The 25,095-nt window shown below is 36.7% G+C and overlaps 1 protein-coding gene and 1 long non-coding RNA gene across 7 annotated transcripts in view; both read left to right on the top strand.

The window, feature by feature from the left end:
• The window catches only part of ELP4 (elongator acetyltransferase complex subunit 4), a 158,499-nt gene that overhangs the window by 18,489 nt on the left and 114,915 nt on the right, over nt 1-25,095 (top strand). For 4 of the 6 annotated variants that reach the window (XM_087921210.1, XM_087921213.1, XM_026706055.2 and 1 more), the window contains exon 4: nt 16,404-16,532. The exons of the other annotated variants lie outside the window; for them this stretch is intronic. In XM_087921210.1, coding sequence (XP_087777336.1) covers nt 16,404-16,532 — 129 coding nt within the window. The remainder of the gene's footprint in view (nt 1-16,403; nt 16,533-25,095) is intronic. 6 annotated transcript variants of the gene reach the window in all.
• Nucleotides 3,881-9,854, top strand: LOC148128141 (uncharacterized). The gene is made up of 2 exons (XR_015740923.1): nt 3,881-4,361; nt 6,002-9,854. It is a non-coding gene; the product is annotated as an uncharacterized LOC148128141 (long non-coding RNA).

Here is a 25,095-nt window from a genome sequence, read left to right as displayed (position 1 = left end):
GCACCAATATTAGGCAAGTGAGTATTTTGACCGTATCATCATTTTTTATGCATATTCTCCACCTCCAAGCTGTATAAACGTGAATGCTTAGTTGGCATAAGTATATCAGGTGATGTGTATTTGTGTAATGAGGGATGGTGTGGCCTAAGGAGATCAACACCCTATATCAGAGGTCCCCAAACTTAGCAACTTTAAGACTTGTGGACTTCAATTCCCAGAATTCTCCAGCCAGCATAGCTTTTGGGAGTTGAAGTCCACAAGTCTTAAAGTTGCCAAGTTTGAGCACCCCTGCCCTATATCAAGGTGTGCATAATTATTAGGCAGCTTCTTTTCCTCAGGCAAAATGGGCTTTAAAAGAGATGTATGACTCTGAAAAGTCAAAAATTGTAAAAAGTCTTTCAGAGGGATGCAGCCTCTTGAAATTTCTAAGATATTGGGGCATGATCACAGAACCATCAAACATTTTGTTACAAAAAGTCAAGAGGGTTAAAAGTCAAAAAGTCAAGAAATGTGTTGAGAAAAAAAAGATACACAATCACTGGCAAAGATTTGAAAATAATCAACTGTGAAGCTACAGAAATCCATTATACTCCAATGCTGTCATATATCAGAACTGCAGCCTACCTGGAGTGCCCAGAAGTACAAGGTATTCAGTGTTCAGAGACATAGCCAAGTAAGGAAGGCTGAAACCTGACCACCACTGAACAAGAAACATAAGTTGAAATGGCAAGACTAGGCCAAGAAATATATGAAGACAGATTTTTCAGAGGTTTCATATGGATTATGAGATGAGAGTGACTCTTGACGGACCAGATGGATAGGCCTGTGGCTGGATCAATAATGGGCACAGAGCTCCACTTCGACTCAGACGCCAGCAAGGTGGAGGAGGGGTACTGGTATGGTATTATTAAAGATGACCTAGTTGGACCTTTTGGGGTTGAAGATGGTCTCAAAATCAACTCCCAAACCTATTGCCAGTTTTTAGAAGACACTTTCTTCAAGCGGTGGTACAATCATTTCAAGACCACCATGATTTTTATGCAGGATATTGCTTCATCATCTGCATCAAAATACTCCACTGTGTGGCTAGCGAATAAAGGCCTTAAAGATGAAAGAATAATGACATGCCCCCTTCCTCACCTGACCAAAATTCTATTGAGAACTTGTGGGCCCTTATTAAATGGGAGATTTACAGTGAAAGAATACAGTACACTTCTCTGAACAGTGTCTGGGAGACTTTGGTTGCTGCTGCACAAAAAGTTGATCGTCAACAGATCAAGAAACTGACAGACTCCATTAATAGAAGGCTTACGGCTGTTATGGAAAAGAAGGGTGGGCTATATTGGTCACTGATTTTTTTTTTGAACTGTCAGAAATGTTTATTTGTAATTTTTGAGTTGTTTGTTTATTATTCTCACTTTAACAGATGAAAATAAATAAGTGAGATGGGAAAATGTTCAGTTTTCATCTAATTGCATAATAATTCTACACATTAATAGTTTGCCCAATAATTGTGCACACATAGATATTCTCCTAAGAAAGCCATAACCTCACTTTTACTTTTTAAAATATTCAGGTTTGAGATTTATTAATATTTTGGTTGACCAAGAGCATTGCAGTTGTTCAATAATTAATCCTCAGAAATACAGCTTGCCTAATAATTGTGCACATGGTGTATGACAAACGGATGCAGGATTTGGATTTGGCTAGTTTAGAGAAAAGACCTAGGGAGGAACATGACAACATTTGGCTAGTCTAGAGAAAAGAACTAGGGAGGAACATGACAACCTTTGGCTAGTCTAGAGAAAAGAACTAGGGAGGAACATGATAACATCCAGTATTTGAGAAGCTGCCACAAAGAAGAGGGGGTCAATTTTTTTTCCAAAGCATCAGAGGAATGAAACAAGAAACTAATGAAAACTAAGCAAGGAGAAAAGCAACCTGGAATTAAGGAGAAACTTGCAACAGTGAGGACAATTAATCAGTGAAACAGCTCCTTCCAAAGTTGTGAGTGCTTCATTACTTGGGGTTTTTAAGAAGAGATTGGACAGTCACTTATCTGAAATGGTATAGGGTCTCCTGCTTTAGTAGGGGCAGAACTAGAAAATCTCCAAGATCCCTTCCAGCTCTACTCTGATTGATTGATAGAACTCTTTGGGGTATTTATTTTGTAATGCTTTGTTTTTATTGCTTATATATTTTATTCTTACAAATGCTTGTGTGTTAATTGCTATATTATGACTACTTTCTAGACAATTTTACTATGCCATAAAATTGGCTTTTCTTCAAAACTGTACAAAAATCTTAGAAGAAAAAGTTTATGTTAGATATCTGATAAAACAGTACATTTCAGCTGTAAATTGATGCTGTGATGTAAGTTATCTTCCTGAGAATTTTGAGAATTGAAAATCGATATATAAGAATGTAGATTTTAAAATTTCCATTGTCATTGACTTTCCATCATGATTATCAATAGTTCCTTTGCTGCCTAGCATATTGGTCACTTTTATACATAGATTGAATAGTGCTGTAGCTATTTTTAACTTTAAATGGGAGTTTATGGTTTTTCTGTAATTAAGAAAAATATTCCTGTTCTAGAAAGAAAAAAAGAAGTGTTTGTACACCATAATTAACTTAAAGCTATGTAACTAAAAGGCAAGTGGAAAATAGAAATGTCCCATCAGCGGCCTATGGTATACGATCACCTAGTAATTTACCCATCATCTTTTGAAAACATTTACATGTCTAAGTCAATGCTTCTATAGGAAGTCAGCATTAAGATGGGACATTGTTGAAAAATTACACTCCTGCTAAAAATGCCTTGGAAATATATACATAAAATTTTAAGCAATTTTTTAAAAAACATTTCTGTCTCTTTCATTCATATACCGGTAGTTATTATCCAATAAGAAATTGCAAAGGAATAGGTGAATCTTTATATAATGAATTATACATTTTTTTGTACTCGTGTCAGAAGGTGTTTTCTGGTTGAAAGGATTAGATGGGGAGGCCCAGGCGGATGCTCCTTTCATGTTGCCAGCAGGAGCTGGAACGAAAAACGAGAGCTCACCCCACTTCATGGCAGCACTCAGGTCTTGAATGTGGACTTCTAACCTCCAACCCAGTGCCCTAAACGTGAGAGCCACCGTGTTTTTTTCATTACACAGTTTTTAAAAATAGCATTCAAAAAGTGCTTTTGGAAAGACTTCTATAAGCTACACTGGATGAAGGAATGCAAAACACTGGTTTTGTATTTTTTGTATTTCAGCATTCTAGTATTTTTGAGAAGATACTAGAATGCTGAACAGTGGTGAATACCTCACTCAGCATTCAGGAAATTACAGTTTTGAGGCCAAAGGGTAGCAGTCTGAAGCCTGCAGTTGTATTCCAGCACACAAGACTAGCTGCAAAGGTATCCAGGCAAAAGAGCAAGGTGATACTGGAACAATTATTTTCAGGCTGTGCTCGGAATGGTGTCTTCTCTCACTTACATCAGGACCCTTGATACAAACTGGGCTTTCCAAATGATTTAATTGGATTAAAATTTTGTATTATGTGCATATCCGCCAAATAAATGTTTTGGGGAAAGACTTTTTGCAGATATGGACCCTGATGTCTTCAGGGTTTTTAAATTTAAGTTGTAATATTTGTATATTTTAATGTTAGTTTTTAAAAATAATGGGCTTCAGATTTTTCCTTTCTGTAGCTTTGCTTATTGTTACTCTAGTATAGTATTTATTCTATTTTATTCATAAAATGTTTCTAAGATTTTCCTTCATTAATTTAGAAATATGGAAAACTAAAATAAAAATGGAATATGTATCTAATGTTTCAAATATTTATATTTTATATACTGAGGTTTTAGTGACTAAAGGAAAAATATATGAAGTTGACTGAGACCATACCCTAAAAGTCTGATAAAATATTAAAGAGTGACATATCTTTAATTCAGAATGCATTTTTCCTTTGCATTAAATGTCCATTAGATTTCACTATATTTGTATCTAACATATGTTTTCCAGATGTAAAAATATCTAGTCCTGCAATTCTAATTAGATCCTGTCAATGTTTGTTTTCTGTTCTGAATATTTTAATAAACATTAGGCAGCTTTAAAATTAGATTTTTATATGCAAACATCATGATTCATTCATGGATTTTTACCAGAAATCCAGAGAATGACTGTTTTTAACAATATTGTTAATTCAATACCTAGATGCCAACTCTTTCTCTCTTTCTCTTTCTCCTTTCCCTCTGAATCAAGGTAGGTTGTACAAGTTTTTGACGGATGCCTGGAGGTAGTGTTGAACTGGATGAGGGCCAGAAAACTAAAGCTGAATCTAGAGAAAACAAAAGTGTTCTGGTTAATTGATTTTTAAGCCTAGGAATAAGAAAGATAGTCTTTGCTGGCTGAGATAGCATTACATCAAAAGGAATAGGAGTCACATCTGTTCTTGACTCCATCTCTCAGTAAACTCACAGCTTCATTTGCAAAAGAGAGTTTAACCAGAGTTAGTCTGCTGCATTTCCTGCAGCAGGACAGGAAAGCAGATCAGTGGATCAGTGCTCTCATAATCTCATGATGAAATACAGGTAGCTCTCAATTTACAGCAGTTCATTTAGTGACCATTCAAAGTTACAACAGCACTGGAAAAAGTGATGACCATTTTTCACAGTTACAACCTTTGCAATATCCCTATAATTATGTGATCATAATTGAAATGCTTGGCAATTGGTTCATATTTATGACAGTTGCAAAGTCAATGGGGAAACTAGATTCACTTAACAACCAGGTTACTAATTTATCAACTGCATTGATTCACTTAACAACTGTGGCAAGAAAGGTCATAAAATGGGGCAAAACTCACTTAACAAATGCCTCACTTGACAACAGAAATTTTGGGATCCTTTATGGTCATAAGTCGAGGACTTCCTGTGCATGTAAAACTTCCATTTCCAAGAATGGAACATCCCACAGAATTCAAGAACACTGTGTTCCTCCAAACTGCTTGGGAGATAGTTTGCAGTGTTTTAGACATGGCCACACTACAAAGCAAATCCATGTTGTCCAGAACATCACATTTCATAAACTTTCAATTTAAAGGATGAACTTCAAGAAAATGGCTGGGTCACCCTGAAAAGCATGATCAAGGCTCAGAATGCCAACTATTAGACTACTTTAAACAAATCCCAGAAGCTAAACTTCATGCAGAATTCAGCTATCTTGTTAAATGTGTTCTTTTAAATAGGTTGTGTCATAATAATCCTGTAAGCAACATTGATTTTCTGTTAGCTATCAGGCTAAATTTAAAAGTACTGGCACTGTTATATAAAGCTTTAAAAGACTCACATTTGAAGGATCACTTTCTCTAATATTCCACAACACAGAGGCCTTGCTTCTGGCCCTAGAAATTAGTTCAGTTCATAGTGTACTAGTCAGAAATTGGGCTTTCTTACTTGTAGTTCTCTATTTGCATTTGTTTTGGGGTTTGTTTTTTTGGGGGGGGAGGTGGGGGGAGAGATCCTGTATTTATGTTCCTAGCTGTCTTTAGTATTCTATTGGAACATCTAATCTATTCTCAGATTGTCTGTTGTTGTTGTTTAATGAACGCTGTTAGATCTATTGTATTTATGATATTTAAGAACTTTTGCATTTATTATTATTAATGTTAATTAAGGTAATTTTCCCTTTTTTCAATTTTTATTCTGGGATTGGCAATATAGAAATTAAAGAAATAAAGGTTTACCATTATAGGAGAGGCCTGTTTCAGTATACGATAGCCAAAAATCAAGAGTCTGATAGTACTTTTTATGACTAATACATTTTGAAAGGCATACAGTTTCATGAGCTGCAGCATCTGATGAAGTGAGCAGCAGCTCATAGAAGACTATGAATGGTTCACCAGTAAATGAGCTCCATGCAGTTCTAATGGCTCTATGAGCATAGCTTACACATTTTTGACAACCCGCTCAAACCAAAGTTTATCTTGTTCTCTAAACTAGGAATGCAAAAAATTGATGACACATAAATCATGGACAGAATTGGGAGTCAGCATGGAGCAATCAGATCAGCACTACCATGCTGCGGATTCACTGTGCCAAATAGGATCAAATTATGTCGTCCGTTAGAAAATTTCCCATGTTTTCCTCGTTTCTACCATATTTTTCTTGCTACAGAAAATCTGTTCATGGGCAGAGTTAGAATAATTATAGTATTATGAACTATCTGTCTAGAAACACCTGACAATTACATCAAAATAATTGCTAGAAATAAATTTTATGGACATTTCTTTCATAAGCAATAAGTGTTCAATTATTTTTTTTACCAAATGTATTCCTTTTGAAATCTAAGATCTAGTTAACATATGTAATATTTAACAACGAAATAGATTTCTTGTTAGTACATCATTCTGTATGTACTAATAAAAATAGTAAAGTTATTTGTTCAGCTTTGAAGTATTACTGTATAAATATAACTTAAAACATTAATTGATAGTTACAGTTTTAACTGCAATTGTAGATTTATCAGGCTGACAAATCAGTGAATGCTTATCAGAACATAGAGGTTTGAAGATGCATAAATAAATCATTATAATTTTCAGCAATATTTATTTAAAAAAAAAAATTGGAAGGATCGAAGTAGGCTTTCCATGCACAACATGGATTATATTACTAAATAATAGCACTGTAGTAGTCCTCCAGCATTTAAAATACCTTAAAGAGAAGTATGATGCCAGTAGTTAGTGGCATTGGTAATTAAGAGACTGGTGAGGTTAAGCTTCATTAACTATTGTGGAATTGTGTCTTTGATTTTATTATACCCCAGAGACTAGGAGAAAAGAAGGAGGTCACACTGTTAGAATCTGACTTTGTTTAATACATTTGCCAAAGAATGCAAGCAGACATTCCTAACAGAGAAGAAGAATAGAATTGCAAGATTTATTTCAATATTAGTTAAAGAATGAAATTCCTAAATATTTAGACATACAAAGGCACATTTTTAATTACCTTAAAATACTCTGTTTTTTCTGTAATCTTTTTTATTACAAATCTTCCATTGGCATTGAGAATTGTGTGCATGTGCACCAGAAGGACAATATAATATAAAATACATATGACAGGAGATAGCTATTTATTTGAGTTTATGATTTTAAATAAAATTATTCTTTCTTGTCTTCTTGCTGTTATAAACTTGTGGAATTTCTTGCTTTTTCTGATTAAAAATAAATCCTTGAGGGACATGTGTCCTAGATCTCTATTGTTCTGTAACTGAATGAATGGTATTCATAATTTTATTCTCTCGACTATTCTAGTTTGTGTTTATGCATATGTAACAAGATTCTCTTCTGCTCTGGGGAGATTCTTGATGTGTGCAAGCAATGTTTCACTTATAAATGTATACAATCCAATTGGGTGGGTAAGATGATGAAAATTAAATTGCTTACTTAATGGATTAAGGTTATATTTGAATGTGTAGTTTTTGCATGTATGTAGATAAGACCATTAGTCCATTTGTTACTAGAAACCTAGCCAAAACAATGAGTTTTCTATAGGTTTATTGAGAATTTTTATACAGTGATTGACTGGGTGGGTGAATGGATGAATTTATTTTTAATCAAGCTATCTAAATATATCAGGGTACCAACCTCATCACCTACAGGTTGGGGAAGACTGACCTAATTTTTCCCTTAAAAGTTCTATGTGTTAATCCCATCTTTGCTTTATGCTTTTAAGAAACATTCAATAGCAAATTAAGAGTTTCTATTTCTCAAATTGCAATGCTTATTTCTCTCTGCTAGATCAGTGATAGACTCTCATCTTAATGTACTAAAACTTCCATTAATTTGCATTCATTTGTTTTATACACTACTTACATATCTTTGCCTCCCTTCCCCTTTTATGTAAATGAACTTAGTTTTATATCTAATGGCACAACAGCCCAACCTAAATCCAGGAAGTCATCTGCAACAAGTGCCTACTTACCTTCTGTTTACAATCCTTCAGCAAGGGAAATCTACTACTAATTTTAGTAAACAGCTGTACTACTATATATCCTTTATCATCAAGAAATTCTTCCTAATAATTATCAGCCTGAGTTGCCTTTCTTTAATTTTCAGTGAGTTAGTCCTTGTTCTAGCAGTTTCAGCTTCCTATACATTTATTATATTTCCCCTAAGTCTCCCACATGCACAGCCAGTAAAATAACTTTAGCTTTTTTTTTCATAAGGCTTAGTTTCTAGATACCTTATTATTCTGATAGTCTTCTTCTAAACCTGCAACAGTTTCTTCATATTTCTTTTAAATCTCATCCAATAAGATAAATGTTTTCTTGGAAATGCCTGTAATAAAACAAGCACATAAATTAGCATCACTTTTATTTTTACTACAAAAACTTGTAGAATTCAAGCAAATACTATTCAGAACAGCAAGGGGAGAGAGAGATGTTTAGGAGCCATTAAACACTTCATCTGTGTTTTCAGACTAAATGTTTAAAATATAGTTTAGGCAGTTTGATCTTAAGTTTGTACCTATGCTAACAGTAGGTACATAAAAGTAGCAGGTGTGTTTCTCATTGTGAGCGGCAGAATATAAGACAACAAGGGGCTTAGTTAAATGAGTACTTACAGGGGATTTAGTCTAATGATAATCTCTTCTGGAACAATGGACTGTGACTCCTATAAATTGTTTTTTGGTATATGGCACATAGTTATTTGTATGTTAGTTAAAATGTTGCAGGTGTTACTGAGAAAACACAAAGTAATTTTATTAGAGGTAAACACCTGAAAACTAATTTAAGCATGATTATACAAACTGTTCAATATAACTACTATCAAAAACCATAAAATATTATCAAATGTTACTGAAAGAATAAATGATTTTTATTACAGTACTAAAATGCTTGGGTACATTAGTAATTTTATATTCAAATCAGTATGGAAAATATACAGTAATATAAGTAGTAAATCTCTGAGGGATATGGGCAGTTTGGAAATATGATTGATAAATACACAAATCAATATAATTAAATGAAATCCTACTTTCATTGCTCATTGCTCAGAAATAAGTGTAAAAAGGTTTAAAAAGTATATGGGATTTTATACTTGGATTTTTTTAAGAAAGGAAACATTTGCTTCCTGAGTACTTTTCCCATCTTTCCAATTGTATAACTACCTAAAAATTGTGATCAATTTCCCCTGGATAATAAAAAGCCAGCAACAAATTACAGTTTTCAGTGTAGATAGTGTTGGATTTAGATTTAGGGGCTTTTTAAAAAAATAGTGTAAACAATAGAATATCAAGACTAGTTTTCTCTAATGTCTTTGAATGGAGAAGTGGATAATAGTATGCCACCAAGCCATTGGAATTTGATTCAGAACAATTAAATTAATCCATGTATTCTTCTCTCTGTTCTTAGAGATATAATTGTTAGTTTGTTCTAAATTCTCAATGCAAACACAATGACTTTCATAAAAATGAATGTATCTATAAATTTCTTGATTGTATTGTGTTCTGTATTTGATACTTTGCAAATATATTAAATATGGTATTCTCCAAAAACGTTTACCTGTTATATTCTTTATAATCCTAGAATCATGTTCTACTATCCTCCCCTCTCCATATATCACTGTCATATTAGCATGTTGCTTTGTTTTTTAATGATGTAAGTGAAAAATAGCCTGAGCTGGAAGATGAAATTAAGCGTATCATCAGTTTAGAGTCATTGCGTTGCCACAAGAGACTCAAGTCCCACCCTCATGAATTCTCATGACCCTTATTTAGCGCCAATTTAGTTTTGACCATTGGTTGACTAAATCTTTGTATATTGGTAACAATATTAAACTTTCCATGCTTTGAACTCATAGAATGCTCTTGGTTATTTGCGCCTGATAGTAATTCATAACACACATCTTTCACAAATATTAAGATAGCAGTGCCACCATTTTCATAAATGTGACAGCTTCCCGTGACTTCAGAAAGAGGGTCCAATCCTTCAGAGTAGGGATGTGGCTACCTGAATAGATTTGTACTTCAGTATACCCATATAATTCCTTTACTTATGAACCACACTGTTGGTTTCCAAATGCAATTCAGGGTACTGGAATTCAAGGCCCCTCCTGTCCTCTGGAATAGGTTTTACCCCATTTCTTCTGACCTTCATAAAAATGTTAAAAGGGTCAGATTTTCCAGACTGTGCATCAACTTAATTTGTATAATGAGTAAATGATTGCTACCTACATATTGCTTAATAAACTTGTTTATATGGTACTTTGTCCTGTAGGATTTTTATATTTTAATTATTTGTACATTGCCTGGAATCTTTTTGATCAGGAATTTGAATAAATTGAATAAATAATTATTATTATCGGTGTTTCAGGTCACACACAATATTCATTTATAACAAGTGACTATAACTTGGTTTAAAGATATCAGTAACTTTTTTTCTGGATTGGTTGCAGATGAATTATATTTAGTGGAAAGATAGAAAGAGGCCTCATCCACTTCTAAGTATATGGAATCCTCAAAGATTTCCAAGATCATTCCTCCAAAAGTTGATACACAACGTGTTTAATTCTCAAGGATTTTGATAGATTTTGGGTTACTGTTTCACTCAGATTTCTTAAAATACTATAAGCATTCCCCCCGCCGCCTTTTCTGAGCCTACACCAAATAACAACCTCCTATCCTGGGATTTAGGAACCATGATTGTTGTAGATTTTGTATGTCAGCCAGTCCACCCATCAGAATGCCACCTTCACACATGGTGGAAAAGTTGTGGAGAGCAGATGAGAGTTAACTACTCTGCAAACGAAACTCGTACTTTAGTTAGGATAAATGATTAAATTGCAATAATATTTGTTTCATCAGCCCTGATCCTGTAAGATAGAATCCCAGAAAAGAAAGGGGAGGGGAAGAAATGAAACAGTTATAAACTGGCCCTTCTGTGGATCATTTACCTTTTCTAACTGGTCCTTCCTACTGACCTTTCACTTCCATGTCCAAAGCCATCTTCCCTAGCAAAGCCTCTGAGATTCATGGAGGCTTCCTTTGGTCTTGTCATGGTGCCTTAGTTTTTCATCTTTTCAATTGCAAACTATTTCATTTACATATTTCTTGTCTCTTTATAAAAGGGCAAATAATGTCATCTCCATTCTGGGGCTATTCATAATTATTTTCCTGCTCTGTTCTAGCTCAGAAGATGATGTTAATTCCTCCCAGAATTTTCATAGGGCAGACTCTCCCATTCTGGACAATGTCTGGATTTGTGACTTCAATTCTCCAAATTTCCTAACAATGAGAATCATGGGATTTGAAATCTACACATCTGGGATTCATTCAGATTGTTGAAAGCAATTTTATAAGCTAGCATCCTTTTTCTGCCTGTGCTCATTGTTGATAGAAAATATAAATTACAATACTAGCTGCATCGATATATTTGTGCATAAACTAAATTTAATTCAATGATGTTTATTATTGTTAGATTTTTTAAAAAATCCTTCCTTATAAATAATTTAAGGCAGAAGGCTGACTATTGCTCCTGTCTCTAGTTTTCCTCAAAATAACCTTTTGAGAGAGGTTGGGCTGAGAGAGAGTGACTGACCCAAAGTCACCCAGCTAGCTTTCATGCTTAAGAGAGAACTAGAGAACTAGAACTTGCAGTCTCCCAGTTTCGAGACCAGTATCTTAACCATTATACCAAAGTGGCATGTTGGAGTAGAAATGTATACAGTTGCTATGGTTGCAAATTGCAAAGAAGGGAAACATTATGGAAATCTTTTCAGCACTCCTTACCTTCTTATACATCCTTAAACCTAAAACCTAAAACTCTGTAATTGCTTTTTATTTATATAAAAACTCCAATACATTTTTTGGGGGTTATGCCTAGACATAGTGTTGTATGGCATTTTTTCTGGGAAGAAAAGACTTATCCTAATAGTCATTTCCCCTTTCAAAATGGAAGGGATTAAAAACAATGCTTTTTGCTAACTCTCATATTGATTTTCATGATTTTTTTAAATCTGAAATGTGTCCACATAGTACCAGGGTATCTCTTTCTCAGTGGATGCAAGCAAATTAATTATATCATTCTTTACATTCAAATTTTAAGGGAAGCCTGAAAGTAGAGGAATATGAGAGAAGAAAAGGATAAAGTGTAATTTTAAAAAGCAGAACTCCTTCCTTTGGGTTAGAGAGAACAGATATTGCACTAAATAGCACTTAAACTTACATACAGCTCCACAGTGCTTTACAACACTCTCTGGGCAGTTTACAAATGTCAGGGTACTGCCCCCAACAATCTGGATCTTCATTTTACCAACCTCGGAAGGCTGAGTCAATCTTGAGCCCATCAGGATCAAACTCCTGAACTGTGGGCAGAGTTAGCCAGCAACCAAGTTTTTTTATATGTTCAAATGTCTGAAATTCTTCAGCATAGCTGCCTCTTTTCCCAGAATTTGTGGTTACTCTCAACTGCTGTTCCACCCATCCTATGACTGCTATAAAAAGCTGTACCTGGGGGCTGTGTTCATGCCTCTGTGCCCTCTGAGGGATACTTTTGCAACTGACTCCGGTGTTACACAACTAATAACTCTGATTTTGTCAAAAGTGAAAGGAAGGAGAGAGTTGTGGAACAAGAGAACAATCATTCTAATTTAGTCCCAGTAATCACTTTCAGCTTTATAGAGAGCAACTGTTGAACCAATGTATATATGGGATAAGAGACAGCTTCTTTCCTGTAGGGTCAGATCTAGTAATAAGAATTCAACTAGGGAAATGTAAAGCTTGAGAAGCTCTGAGTTCACCTGTGGAAATTACTTTGTAAGACAAATTCTTTCATATATCTTCCTATTTCCATCTCTCATGTTGAAATTCAAAATGAAAGTTCTGTAAGATTGTATTGCATCATATTTTACTCCCTATTGCATCTCAGACATATTTCTTGTAAACGGCATTGAAGTGGATAGTTACTTGGTATACACCTATTTCTCAGCCATGTTTTTAACTGCATTATTTGTTAAGCCTCACATTGTAGTCCAGCCCATTATAAGAACACTATATTTATTTATTTATCAACCCAGAGTTTATTTTCTTATCTAGCAGTATTGTGTTGTTTAGTAATGTCCAGGAATTCTAATATCTTAAATGGCCCTTGTTGACCCAGGTGATGATTGATCCAATACAGGATTCTATTCTTGTTTTCTCACCATATTAAATGGATTAGTGGATGCATTTAGTCTGGCTCTTCCCTTAAGATCTGTCTAGCATACATGACCCTTCTGGAAGAATACATTATCACTAGCACAGCTCTCAACCTCATCCAAGTATCAAATGACCTTCCCCTGTGTCAAGAGTATGTCTATGAAGGATTATTATTGTTGTTCATTCATTACACAGTCCACTAGATGTTTAGACTGGATCTGGCATTTTCACGTATCAAGTCTTTCCCAAGAACTGGTGTTCCAAATAAAGCTGTCTTTTGCAATTGAATGATAGTGATGCTGATGGTATTCAGTGGCACTCCAGATATTTTGGGGTTGCATCCAAGGAACATATTACTATTAGTACAAATTTTGCCTTGTTTGCACAGTCATTCTACTTCTGTTTTCTGTTGTCCTTTTTTTTAATTAGAGGGTATTGTTATTATTTTACTACTGAAGTGCATATCTTCTCTTGCCAGTCAAGAGACAGTTAGATTGGTATATACCCTTGTGCAACACAATGTATATTTATATTGTGCAATATAGTCTATATTTACACAAAGAAAGGAAGGTATAGTTAATAATACTAACTGTATTATTTCACTTTAGAGTAATGACACAAATTATTATAACCCTTGGCCTTATTCTTTGAGTTGGCCAGTATTATCTCTATATTGCAAGTATTGGAGCTAAGCATTTTATATCAGAAGTTCGATTCGAACTAGGGACTTTCAGATGCAAAGCTCAGTCTCTTAGCTGTTACAATGCACTGTGTCTCATTTAGACTATGTTTGGTACTCCGAGTCATGATCCTGTTCTGCTTCTGGGTCACTGCATCAAAACTGAAATTAGATGCCTTGTAACAGTACACTCTAGCATGCTAATTGCACTTGGGCAACTCCTGCCATAGAAATGGGATACCAGATCCATTAAGCAGACACTAAGCATTCAGAAAACATGCAGCACATTATCTCACATGCATAATAGACAGGGATCCCTATTAGCACAACACTTGGTCAGCTGCAAAGTCTCAGCACTTCTTTTTTGGTTAACAAATTGGGGCCCAATAGGTAGAATTTATTTCACAACAATGTCATTTAATAAAGCAACAGCAACAACCTGTCTACATTGCTAAAAAACTGCTAAGCTTAAAAGTATTTGCAAAATGCTTCAGCATATTTACTAATCCATGCAGCATTTACACAGTTTTAGCTCTTAGGTAGATACATTTAGGTAGTTAAATACATAATTTTCAATATGCCTCTAAACAGCATTGATTAGCATTGATTTGTACTAATTATTTTTCAGCATAGTGATACTTGGTATTTTGTAATAAGTTTTAAAACTTTTGGAATAAGTTATACCATACACTGTGATTTCTCAACTATTTTTTTTTTCTTCCATTCAATCATATATAATTCTTGTAGTGCCTGGACAAGTCCCTGCAGTTTTCTTGTCGAGTTTTTTTCAGAAGTGGCTTGCCATTTCCTCCTTCCTAGGGCTGAGGGAATGTGACTGGTCCAAAGATATCTAGCTGGTGTTGTGCTTAAGGCAAGGCTAGAATTCACTTTCCTGGTTTCTAGCCTGATGCATTAACTTATGCCAAACTGGCTTTCATTTTCAACTATAGTACTATATTATGCTAAATTCTGTAGGGTTGCAGTGCCTCAGGTAGACCTGCTATGCAATTCGGAGGTCCTCCTAGATTCACAACTCCTGCTTGATGAGCAGCTGTGCCTAGGGGGTCCTTTGCCCAGCTTTATAGTTGTGCACCTGTTGCAACCATTTCTGGATCAGGAGGCTCTGCTCACAGTCGCTCATGTCCAAGTTGCCTCCAGATTTGACTACTGTTATGCACTCTGCATGAGGCTGCTCTTGAAGAGTATCTAGAAACTTCAACTGGTACAGGGCAGTTATATGTGCTCTAAGAGCTGCATTGGCTGTCAGTTTGCTTCCAGTTTCAATTCAAGATATGTTTTTCACCTTTAAAGCCCTTCAATTAGTATGGCTCCCCATCTCGCAAATTCAATTCTGGGTAGCTAACAGAGTTAAACAATGTAGTACAAATACACCATAAAATACATTTCTTGTTATTTGTTATAATTATTACATTGAACATTTTAAAAAGAACTATAATTGATCAAGTGTATCTCAATTATTATATTTGACTTGTATTTGGACGACCTGTATTTGAGTTGTACTTCAAGAATGTCTGTGAAAAGCTTCTTTTTGAAAAATGTGATGTATAAATAAAGGATCTGTAAATAAGTATTGCTTCTCTTGAACTGAAAATAATGATTCAATTAATGGAAGCCTGAGATTATACTATACTCTTTTACAATTGTATAACACCACTCACTCACATTTAACTTTTGACCTATCTATTTCTTACTAAGTTGGCTATCTTATGACCTAGGATTCATTTCATACTAAAATTGGCTACCTCATTATATACCCATATGTTTTATTCCCCTGCTGACTCCCCCAAAACAGAACTTTCTATTTTGTTACATTTCAGGCCTTTTTTTATTGTATATTATGGAATATTATTACAGCACTATCATCTGACGTCTTATTTCTTACTTCTCCTAGTTTTCTGTCCTATGCAAATGTGATAATTTTCTCTGCTTCATTTAAGTAACTGATAAAAGATATTGGCTTTGCAATCCTCTACTCAAAACCTCTTTTCAGTCTAACGAGAAACTAATTAATGATCACCCCTTGAATATGTTTTTCAGTTAACTATGACATTATAGTTTTACAGTACTATAAATTATATTTTACCAAATACGTTAGATTATTTTATTAACTGAGTTGCTGAAATCAAGATAAAGTAGCCAACAGCATCAATAGAGGTCATTAATCTAATTACCCAATTAAAAGGTATGATTAGGAAATAATCTGGGCAAGATCACACTGGTTTTTTTCTTTCTATTACCAACTTCTTATCACAATTCTTACAAATCACTTTGCCATGATTTAATGATCTTCCTTAGTACTGAAGCCATATTCCAATATTCCATTCTTAAATATAAGAAAAACTTTTGCTTCTCCCTCATGCTTGTGGATTTCATCTTTTTTCTCCCAAGAGTTCTTCAACAAGTATTTTTATGATATTGGTAGGTATCACTTATCTTTGCTACATAATAGATTAATCATTAATCTTTTTTTTATTTTAAATGTTTCTGTAAAATATTATTTTAATTCAGGAACTTCCATGTCCTTTGCCGAATCTCTCTGACAAGGAAATGGAAGAAGTAATAACTACGAAGTCAACGCAAGATTCTCAGGAGTCCATGAGAATAGCCTGGCGTTACCAGAACAAACCAAAGCAGGAGGTAAATAATATTTCACAATTTTTTTATAAAATTCTACATTAACAAGCATAAAACAATGTTTGAATAATCTCTGAACATTTTACTTGAGGGATGTGATGCCAGTATAGAGCATTCTAAAATGTTTTTTTTAATGAATGTTCTTTGAACAATCTTAAAAGTATTCTGTGAATTGCTATTGGCCTTGGATCAGTTTAGTTTTGCTATCCAAACTAATATTCTGTTTATGGATTGAAAGGAAATGTTGACTTTGAATGTTACACTGAAATAATTGGGAGTGGGGGAATCAATACAACCTTTTCAATGAAAATTGACAGTACACATGAGCTTTTAGTGTAGAAGTTGTTGAAAGTTGTTTAATATAACATTGTTGAAGTTAACTTGTAGTACTCACAAAAAAAAAGAGCAGAGATCAATGGACCAATTGATATGCTAACTTTAATCTATATTAACCTGTCGAAAGAAAGAATTAAAGATTAATATAAGAATAGATGATGTTGAAGCCATTTAAAAGAGGGTGGAAAGATTTATGCTACAGAATGCCACAGCACTGAGTGGAAGTATACTGTTGGAAGTATGAAAAATAATTCTTGCTGGAATGAGGGAAAAAAGCATTAAAACGACTGCTGCAAAACATGAGGATAAAGAAAATATAAGCTTGAATTATAAAATGTTTTCCATGAATATGGAGCTGAAGATTGGTTACTGAATGTTAATAATGAAGTACAGAATAAACTAAATGCTTAGGAAATTGTTCAACATTGGGAAGAAAATTAGACAAGAATATATCATATCTCCTTGGTTGTTTAATAGATGGATCAATTAATGTATAAATTATATTTGTAGTCACATTATATATATGTTGATCGGGACCATGGATGTGTATATAATTTTTATACAGCTAATGCTACATTGTTGATTGAGAGCCCAAATTATTTTCAGCGAATGTTGGATGGATTATATAATGCAATAAAAACTTCAACATTATTATATGCAAGACCATCATTGTGGAAATTATAAATAAATGGGGAAATGAAGCAAATAAATGAATTTGTGTAAATAAGAATGATTACTAAAGATGGGAAAATTAATGAGAAAAAATAGTTATGCAAATGGTGGCATGATAAGCAGGTGGTATAGGATTCTCTTGCCAGGAAAATATTTGTTAAAAACAAGCAAAACTCTATAAGAGCATGTTTCTGTCCTCTTTATTATATGGAAGTTGGAATTTATGTGAGGAGAAACAGAATATATTGTATTCCAGGGCCATGGGGTATTCGAGAAATATGTCTGATAAAGCTAGGGGAGGTACATTCAATAATTAAAGAGTAACAAATGAAAATGCTGAATACAAAACGACCATTTGTTTTAAGTGAGTTTAGGTAGCTTAGTCATAAATAAAATGAATGAGGATTGACTCACAAGGCATATATGTAAAGAATGAATAGTCTGTATAAGATGAGTGTTTTTTTAGTTGTCTACACACACACATACACACACATACACAGAGAGAGAGAGAGAGATGTTTTGGTCAACAAATACAGCATTTGAGTAAGCAGTATTGTCTGTCTGTAATATAGAAAACTAATTATTCACCAAGATGCATGATCCACAGAGAGCATGACTCTAACTGTGGTTCTTAGGATGGTCATTAATAGTACTCTCCTCATTCCCAACTATGGATTTGTTGTTGTTCTTTCCCTGATGTAGGAGTATCTCTGAAAGTGACAGGGAATAGCAAGAGTTACACATTAGGCACTGAGAATAGCAAGAGGTAAATCAAGTTTCCTCTAAAAGTTTGTGTTTTAGAACATTTTAGAATGAGGCTTTGTAGGGGCAATACAGAAATGACCAATAATTTCATTTATACTTGTTCCCCTCCAGGGTTTCCATAAGGAGTCAGGATTTAATAACTCTTAAAACATAACAGGGTTTCAGTAAAAAGAATAATAATCAAATATTTAAACTAAAAAAAGAATATATTGTTGTAGCACTCTCCTATAAACTTCCCATTTTGTTTTATTGGTTTCATTATTCTGATGTAAATCAGATTCAGTTGTATTCTAAAAAATAAAAATGACATAAAACAAAGTAGTTTATATGGCTTGGCATGTTTAATTTTCTATGCGGTTGCACAAAGTTGGCTATATGTTTCTACCAAAGAAATGATCTGTACATGATAAAATGCCAAGAACAGCCTGTAGAACAATAATATAATCTCATCTGTATTATTAATATTAAGGCTTCTGGTGGGTATGATCCTACTGTTTACTTATGAGCCTCTGTCTGGAATATTAAGTAGCAAATTAATTGCAGTTCCTAAATGACCTTGCAGACCTTATCTCTGAATATACACTATTTTATAACATTGTTTTCCCATCTTCTTTGCACCTCTCATTCTCTAGTGGCTAACCTTTTTGAGTTCCTCTGCTGAAAATTGCATGCATGCTCGCATGCACACACTCATGTGCCAGCACCCAGAAGGCAATGTGCACAGTCCCACCCCTGCACATACACGCGTGACCCCTCCACGCACCGTGTGTCTCTGCACATGAACGCACAATCTCCCTGCATGTGCCATATATCTCTGTGCATGAGCACGAGGCCCCCCTGTGTGTGCCATGCATCTCTGCACTTGCACGCATGTCTCTCGTGCCCCTCTGCCCCCACACATGCATGCCAGATACCCAACAATCGGCGGGCAGGCGGCACACGCACATGTACAGTGGGGCTCTTCCGGGCAACCTTTCATGTGCTGACAGAAGTGGTTCTGCGGGCCACTTCCGGCACACATGCCATAGGTTTGCCATCATGGCTCTAGCTGTTTCAACCTTTGCACTTTGTTTAGCTAGAATAAAAACTTCAAGCAAGAGCTTTTTAAAATCCTTCTTTTCATAGCCTACATTGCTCCCAAAGATCAGTGAAATTTTTAAGGGTGATGCTGTATTAGTTACAAAGTTGCATACCAATGTAAATACCGTGTTTCTCAAAAAATAAGGCCGGGCTTTATTTTTTTTGACCCTGAAAAAATGGTTAGGCCATCTTTTCGGGGTTGACTTAATTTCCTCCCCCACCTAGAATGCCCATGAGCACTTACCTCTCCACAAGGCCATTTCTATCGGCCGACGAAAGCTCCCCAAAGGGAGAGTCACCAGCCGCTTCAGGGCGAGGCATGGCTGCCTGCATCTCCTTGCCATGAGGCAGTGTCTTTCGGGCGATGGAAGCTACCCAAGGGCAGTCACCAGCCACTTCAATCAGCCGGTAGAAGTGGACTCGGGGCGAGTGCCCATGCACAGTCCCCTCGCCGCGAGGCTGTTTCTATCGGCCGATGAAAGCTCCCCGAAGGCAAAGTCACCAGTGGCTATGCATCAGGTTCCCAACTGCAAACTCAATGCAACTGCAAACTCAATGCAATGTACATATGCTGTTGTCAGAATAAATATCAGACGACCCCCAAGATTCCCGCTACATTTCTGCTTCCTGAGCCAGCCACTCTTCTTTGTCCCTTCAGATAGCCCTATTCCTCTTCCCCCAATTTCCCACTGCAACCATTTGGATCGCAGAAGAGTCGCTAAAGAAGCTTTTGTCTTCTCCTGTCCCGCTCTTGTAAACTTCTCTCTCCAGCCTTGGAAATCCTCTCCTGAGGACTCCATCCCAGCTCCAACCCTGCTTAGTTTCCATCCTAGACAAGCCCCCTCCCAGGTGCGCTCTGGAAATCCAAGGACTGGTTCTGCCCCCCCATCCCTGACTTGAGCAAAGCAGGCACTGAAGGGGGGCAGGGGGGCAGAGTGGAGTGGCTCCTGGGTTTTTTGGCTGAGCTGGGTGAAGATCATCCAGGTGGGCCCAAAGGGTGGTCTTTCAGATTGCTTTAATGTTTAACAGGGCACTTCCCTGAACCCCCAACTCCCTCCAGTGGGGAGGACAGCGTCTTGCTGAGAGATGATGGCTGTGTGGCAGGGAAGAAACACTCCCACCCAAAAAGCCCCTTGGGGAAACGTAAATGAATGAATAAACTCAAGGGTCTTGGGACAACCCCCCCCCCAGGTAAATTGCACCAACAAAAGAGAGGTGGCGGAAGAGGAAGGGCCTTCAGGTTCAGAAACTCTATTAAGCACAAGCTGCTACTTCTTCCCTCCCTGCCCTCATTTCACGTTGCCTTTGATCACAAAGCAGATCTTAATGATAAACAACCCTTTTGTAACTTAACCAACTGCATGCAAGCAGCCACGCCTCACCCCAAAGTGGCTGGTGGCTGCCTTCAGGGAGCTTTCATCATCCGATAGAAGCTGCCTCTCAGCAAGGGGAGTGTGCGTGGGAGCTCGCCCCGAGACCGCTTCTATCGGCCAATCGAAGTGGCTGGTGACTGCCTTTGGGGAGCTTCCATCGCCCAAAAGACACTGCCTCATGGCAAGGGGATGTGGGCAGCCACACCTCATCCCGAAGCAGCTGGTGACTACCTTTGGGGAGCTTTCATCAGCCGATAGAAACAGCCTCACGGCGAGGGGAGTGCCCATGGGCGCTCGCCCTGAGGCCACTTCTAACGGCCGATCTTAATAATTGAATAAATCCGTTTATATTGTATAATTCAGGGGCTTGTTCGTTGTGTAGTTGGGCCACCTAATCTGAAGCATCCCCTTCATTCATCCCATTTGTTATGGCCATAACCAGATCGTGCTCTGTGGCATATTGATCTCCAAATTGTTCTATATGGGATCAGATTCGAGTGAGGAAGTAATTGAAATGTTCATGGTGGCCATCGAATATGGCCTTAAAGAGTATTTGGTCCGGCCTGGGTCGTGGTTGTGGAGGTGGCACAGGCCAGGCCCCTGCAGGTTGTACTGGAATGAAAGGAACTGGCCTGGTGGCGTACTTAGGCTGGGTAGGCCCCCTGTATCCTGGCTGGGTGGTGCCTCTCTGGAATAGGGTTCCCTGTGGCCTCGCTACCAGTTGGGGCTGCATTTGTGGTTGCCAGGAAGAAGATGGGTGTGGCCTGGTTCCCTGGTCAGATGGAGGGGAAGTGGCTTCTGTCTGCTGTCTGAGCAACCCCCCTTCATACCAGGGCTGTGTTGGTGCTGGTTGCCATTGGCATTGAATCCACCCCTGGCCTGGATAAAATCCCCACCCTGGAGGAATACTCTCGGCAGGGGGCAAAATTCCTTCTGGAAAATGAGGGGATTGCCTGGGGGGCTGCAACATACCTATGTCAGATTAATGCTTCTTTCTGGCTTCCACCAACTGGCATCTGTATAGTCTCCTCATATCTCACGATACTTGGTGAATATGAGTGATCTCAAGCTTCCACCTGTCCAAACAGACTGTGAGACCAAACCTGTCACCTTTAAATTCTGGAACTGTTGATGTAAATCTGCCCTTGATGAACTTCCAGGAATAATCTGGGGGTTGTCTTCTTGAGAGAAATCTGACCCCAATTGTCTCTCTTCCCTCCAATCTGACAGAATAGCCATATGCCTGAGGCTAGAGAAAGATTCCTCTTCAGACAGCTGGGTTACATCTGGATTATAACAACTTCTTGAGTTGAAACGCTTCGGTATAGCTCCCAAATCTCTTTCTCCTACTGCCATCCTGAAAGCATCCATCATCTCCTCCAAACAAGGGCTGGCAGGTTCAATTAATGCTCCGGAGGGAGGGCCCCCACACACTCCCCCCTGCACATCTCCAACTTCGGTTGATTGTTGATCTCTCTCCATTTCTGGGAAAAGAACTTTAGGGTATCAGCCAACCCTTTCAAAAAATAAAGTCACTTTGGGAAATAAATGTAAGGCATCCAGAAAGTATCCATGATATCAATCACTCCGAGACATTTTCTCTCCAATTGATTTATTTAGAAACAGATCTGGCATGTCAAAGGCAATTTCCCAAAGTGAAAATTTTTCGCACATTACACAGAATCCACCTTCTCTCCTCCCTTCTCCCCTCCCACTTCTACACTTCATAAATCCCGAGAATCAATTAGCTGCCATTGGAATTTCCTAATATACCATACAGAATAACATTGAACTTTTCAACTCCTCCAACTCTCTTAAAAAAAAATGTGGCAGCTGAATTTCCTGTGTTTGTAGCTGCCCTCACTATCCCTGTTTCCAGTCACATTTAATCAATCTATATTATATTCTGTTTTTCATATGCATAAAGAGCAGCCAAAATAGGCAAATTTGAATATTTTGTTTCCTTTTGAATTTATTATTTTTTATTTTATATTTTAGACTGACAAAATATAATGCTAAATGAAGTAATTGGAGACTACTTTAATTTTCCCCGAATGCTCAAGGTCAAAAACTTGAACTGAAAAACAGTTGGAAAAATTAAGGTAGTGATAATTCAATTCAATTCAATGTATTGTATTTGATTTGGTCTTTTCTTTGGTCTTTTTTTTGTTACATGTGCAGTTAGACACACGGACACACAAAAACACATTGTACACACATTTCGTAATGTCTATGTTTGTTTTTTGTTTGTTTTGCAGGTATTTTGTAGACTACTTTTTATTGGTGTCTAGCTTCCTGTCACTGTCTTGTACTACATTTTGTTGAAGCAGCATCACTTTCCCTTCATCTTCTGATCATCTTACAGGGCATGGGTGTCAAATTCGATTGCATCACGCGACGTATCGTGATGTTTTTTGCCTTTGTAGAGCCGAGGTCAGCGTGGCCTGCATGTGACGCATCCGGCCCACAGGCCGTCAGTTTGACAGGCCTTTGTAGGGCAAAGTTCAAAGGCTGTTTTGTAGAACCAATACTTTGCTCCAATACAAAATAACACCAACTGTATTTAGCATTTTTAAAATATATATACAGGATAATGAAACAATCAAAAATAATGTTATCCTTGATTAGAGGAATTGCAATAATAAATGCTTCTTTGAGGGTAGTTCCTCCACCTCTTAAAGACATTGGGTTTTATCCTTTTTGTGAAGTTGGCCTTCAGTTCCAAAGTGTCTTGAAGGAAACAGAATAACAAAGTTTTAAGGAACCTTGGAGGTCTTCTAGTTCAGCCCCCTGCTCAAGCAGGAGACTCTATAAAATTTCAGACAAATGTTATTCAATCCTTTAAAAAAAACCTCTAGTTATAGAACACCCACAACTTCTGGAAGTAAACCATTCCACTTAGTAATTGTTCTCACTGTCAGGAAATGTCTCCTTAGTTCTAGGTTGGATCTCTCTTCGAAAAGTTTCCATCCATTACTTCTTGTCCTACCTTCCATTAGACCAACCCCCTCTTTGTAACAGATATTGGAAGACTGCTATCATGTTACCCCTAGACTTCTCTTCATTAGATTAGATATACCAAAGTTCCTGCAACCATTCCTAATGTTTTACCCCCAAGCCCCAAATATATTGGTTGCTGTTCTCTGCACTCTTTCCAGAGTCTCGATATCATTTTGTATTGTGGTGACCAAAAATTGGACACAGTATATTCCAAGTTGATCTTACCAAGGTATTATAAAGCGGTACTAACATGTCATGGGATCTTGATTCTATCCCTCGTTGATGCAGTGTAGGACTGCATTTGCTTTTTTTGCGGCAGCAGCATACTGATGGCTTATATGTAAGTGGTTGTCCATTAGGACTCCTAGATAGCCTCCCACAGTTCATCCTGTTGAGCCATGTACCACTATTCTATACCTGTGTATTTTTCTTGCCTAAGTGTATACCTTACATTTCACACCACCAAATTGTATTTTGTTGGGTAGGGCCTGGTATTTAAATCGGTTTATATCCTTCTGTATCTTGAACCTATCTTCTAAAGTGTTGGCTATTCCCTGTAGCTTGGTGTCTGCAAATTTGATGAATTCCCCTTTTGTCCTCTCATCTAAAGCATTTATAAAATGTTGTAGAGTGCTGGCCTGACACAGAACCTTGGGCTACTCCCCTGCATGCTTTCTTCCATTGAGGACTGTACATTGAGTGCAGTTGGTCAGCCAGTTATGAACTAATCTGATGGTGATGTTGTCTATCCCACATTTTTCTATCTTACGAACAAGTAGGTTGTGGTCCATTTTGTCAAATGCCTTACTGAAGTGCAAGTATATTAAGTTCCTTCCAACTCTGTTATTCTGTTACCTTCTTCCCTAACAGATCATTTGGGACATTTAAATAACATTTGATATATAGTGATAATGGGGGATACTGGTGAGGAAATTTCTCCTAGTAATATCATCATCTCTTGTTGCCTTAAAACCTTTAAAGCTTTAAACAGGATTTTTTAGTTGTAATTTAACAATTCTTGTTCCATATACACAGTTTGAGCAGCAAAGTCAAAAAAATTTGGGAGGCAGCTTAGCTATTTTCTATAATTGGCTAAACATGTGAAATTCAAGTTTAAAAGATTGATATATTTATAACAAGCACAGTTTTCAAGTGCCACTTTATCTCTTTTCTTCTTTCCTCTTTTTAATGAATGAACCTCTTGTATTCTTAGGGCAATATATAAACTGTCACAGCATGAAATCAATTTTATGCCTTGATTCATTCTAAAACTGAGTATTTCTAGCACATTAGTATTGCAATCAGAAACATTAATAGCAGACAGGACTACAAAGGCATAT

The sequence above is a fragment of the Pseudonaja textilis genome, chromosome 1 (genome assembly GCF_049901715.1).
Source record: "Pseudonaja textilis isolate UNSWEBS1 chromosome 1, rPseTex1.2, whole genome shotgun sequence".
Lineage (NCBI taxonomy): Eukaryota > Metazoa > Chordata > Lepidosauria > Squamata > Elapidae > Pseudonaja > Pseudonaja textilis.
The sequence above is the reverse complement of the archived record's forward strand: the minus strand, read 5'-3'. Positions and strand labels throughout refer to the sequence as shown.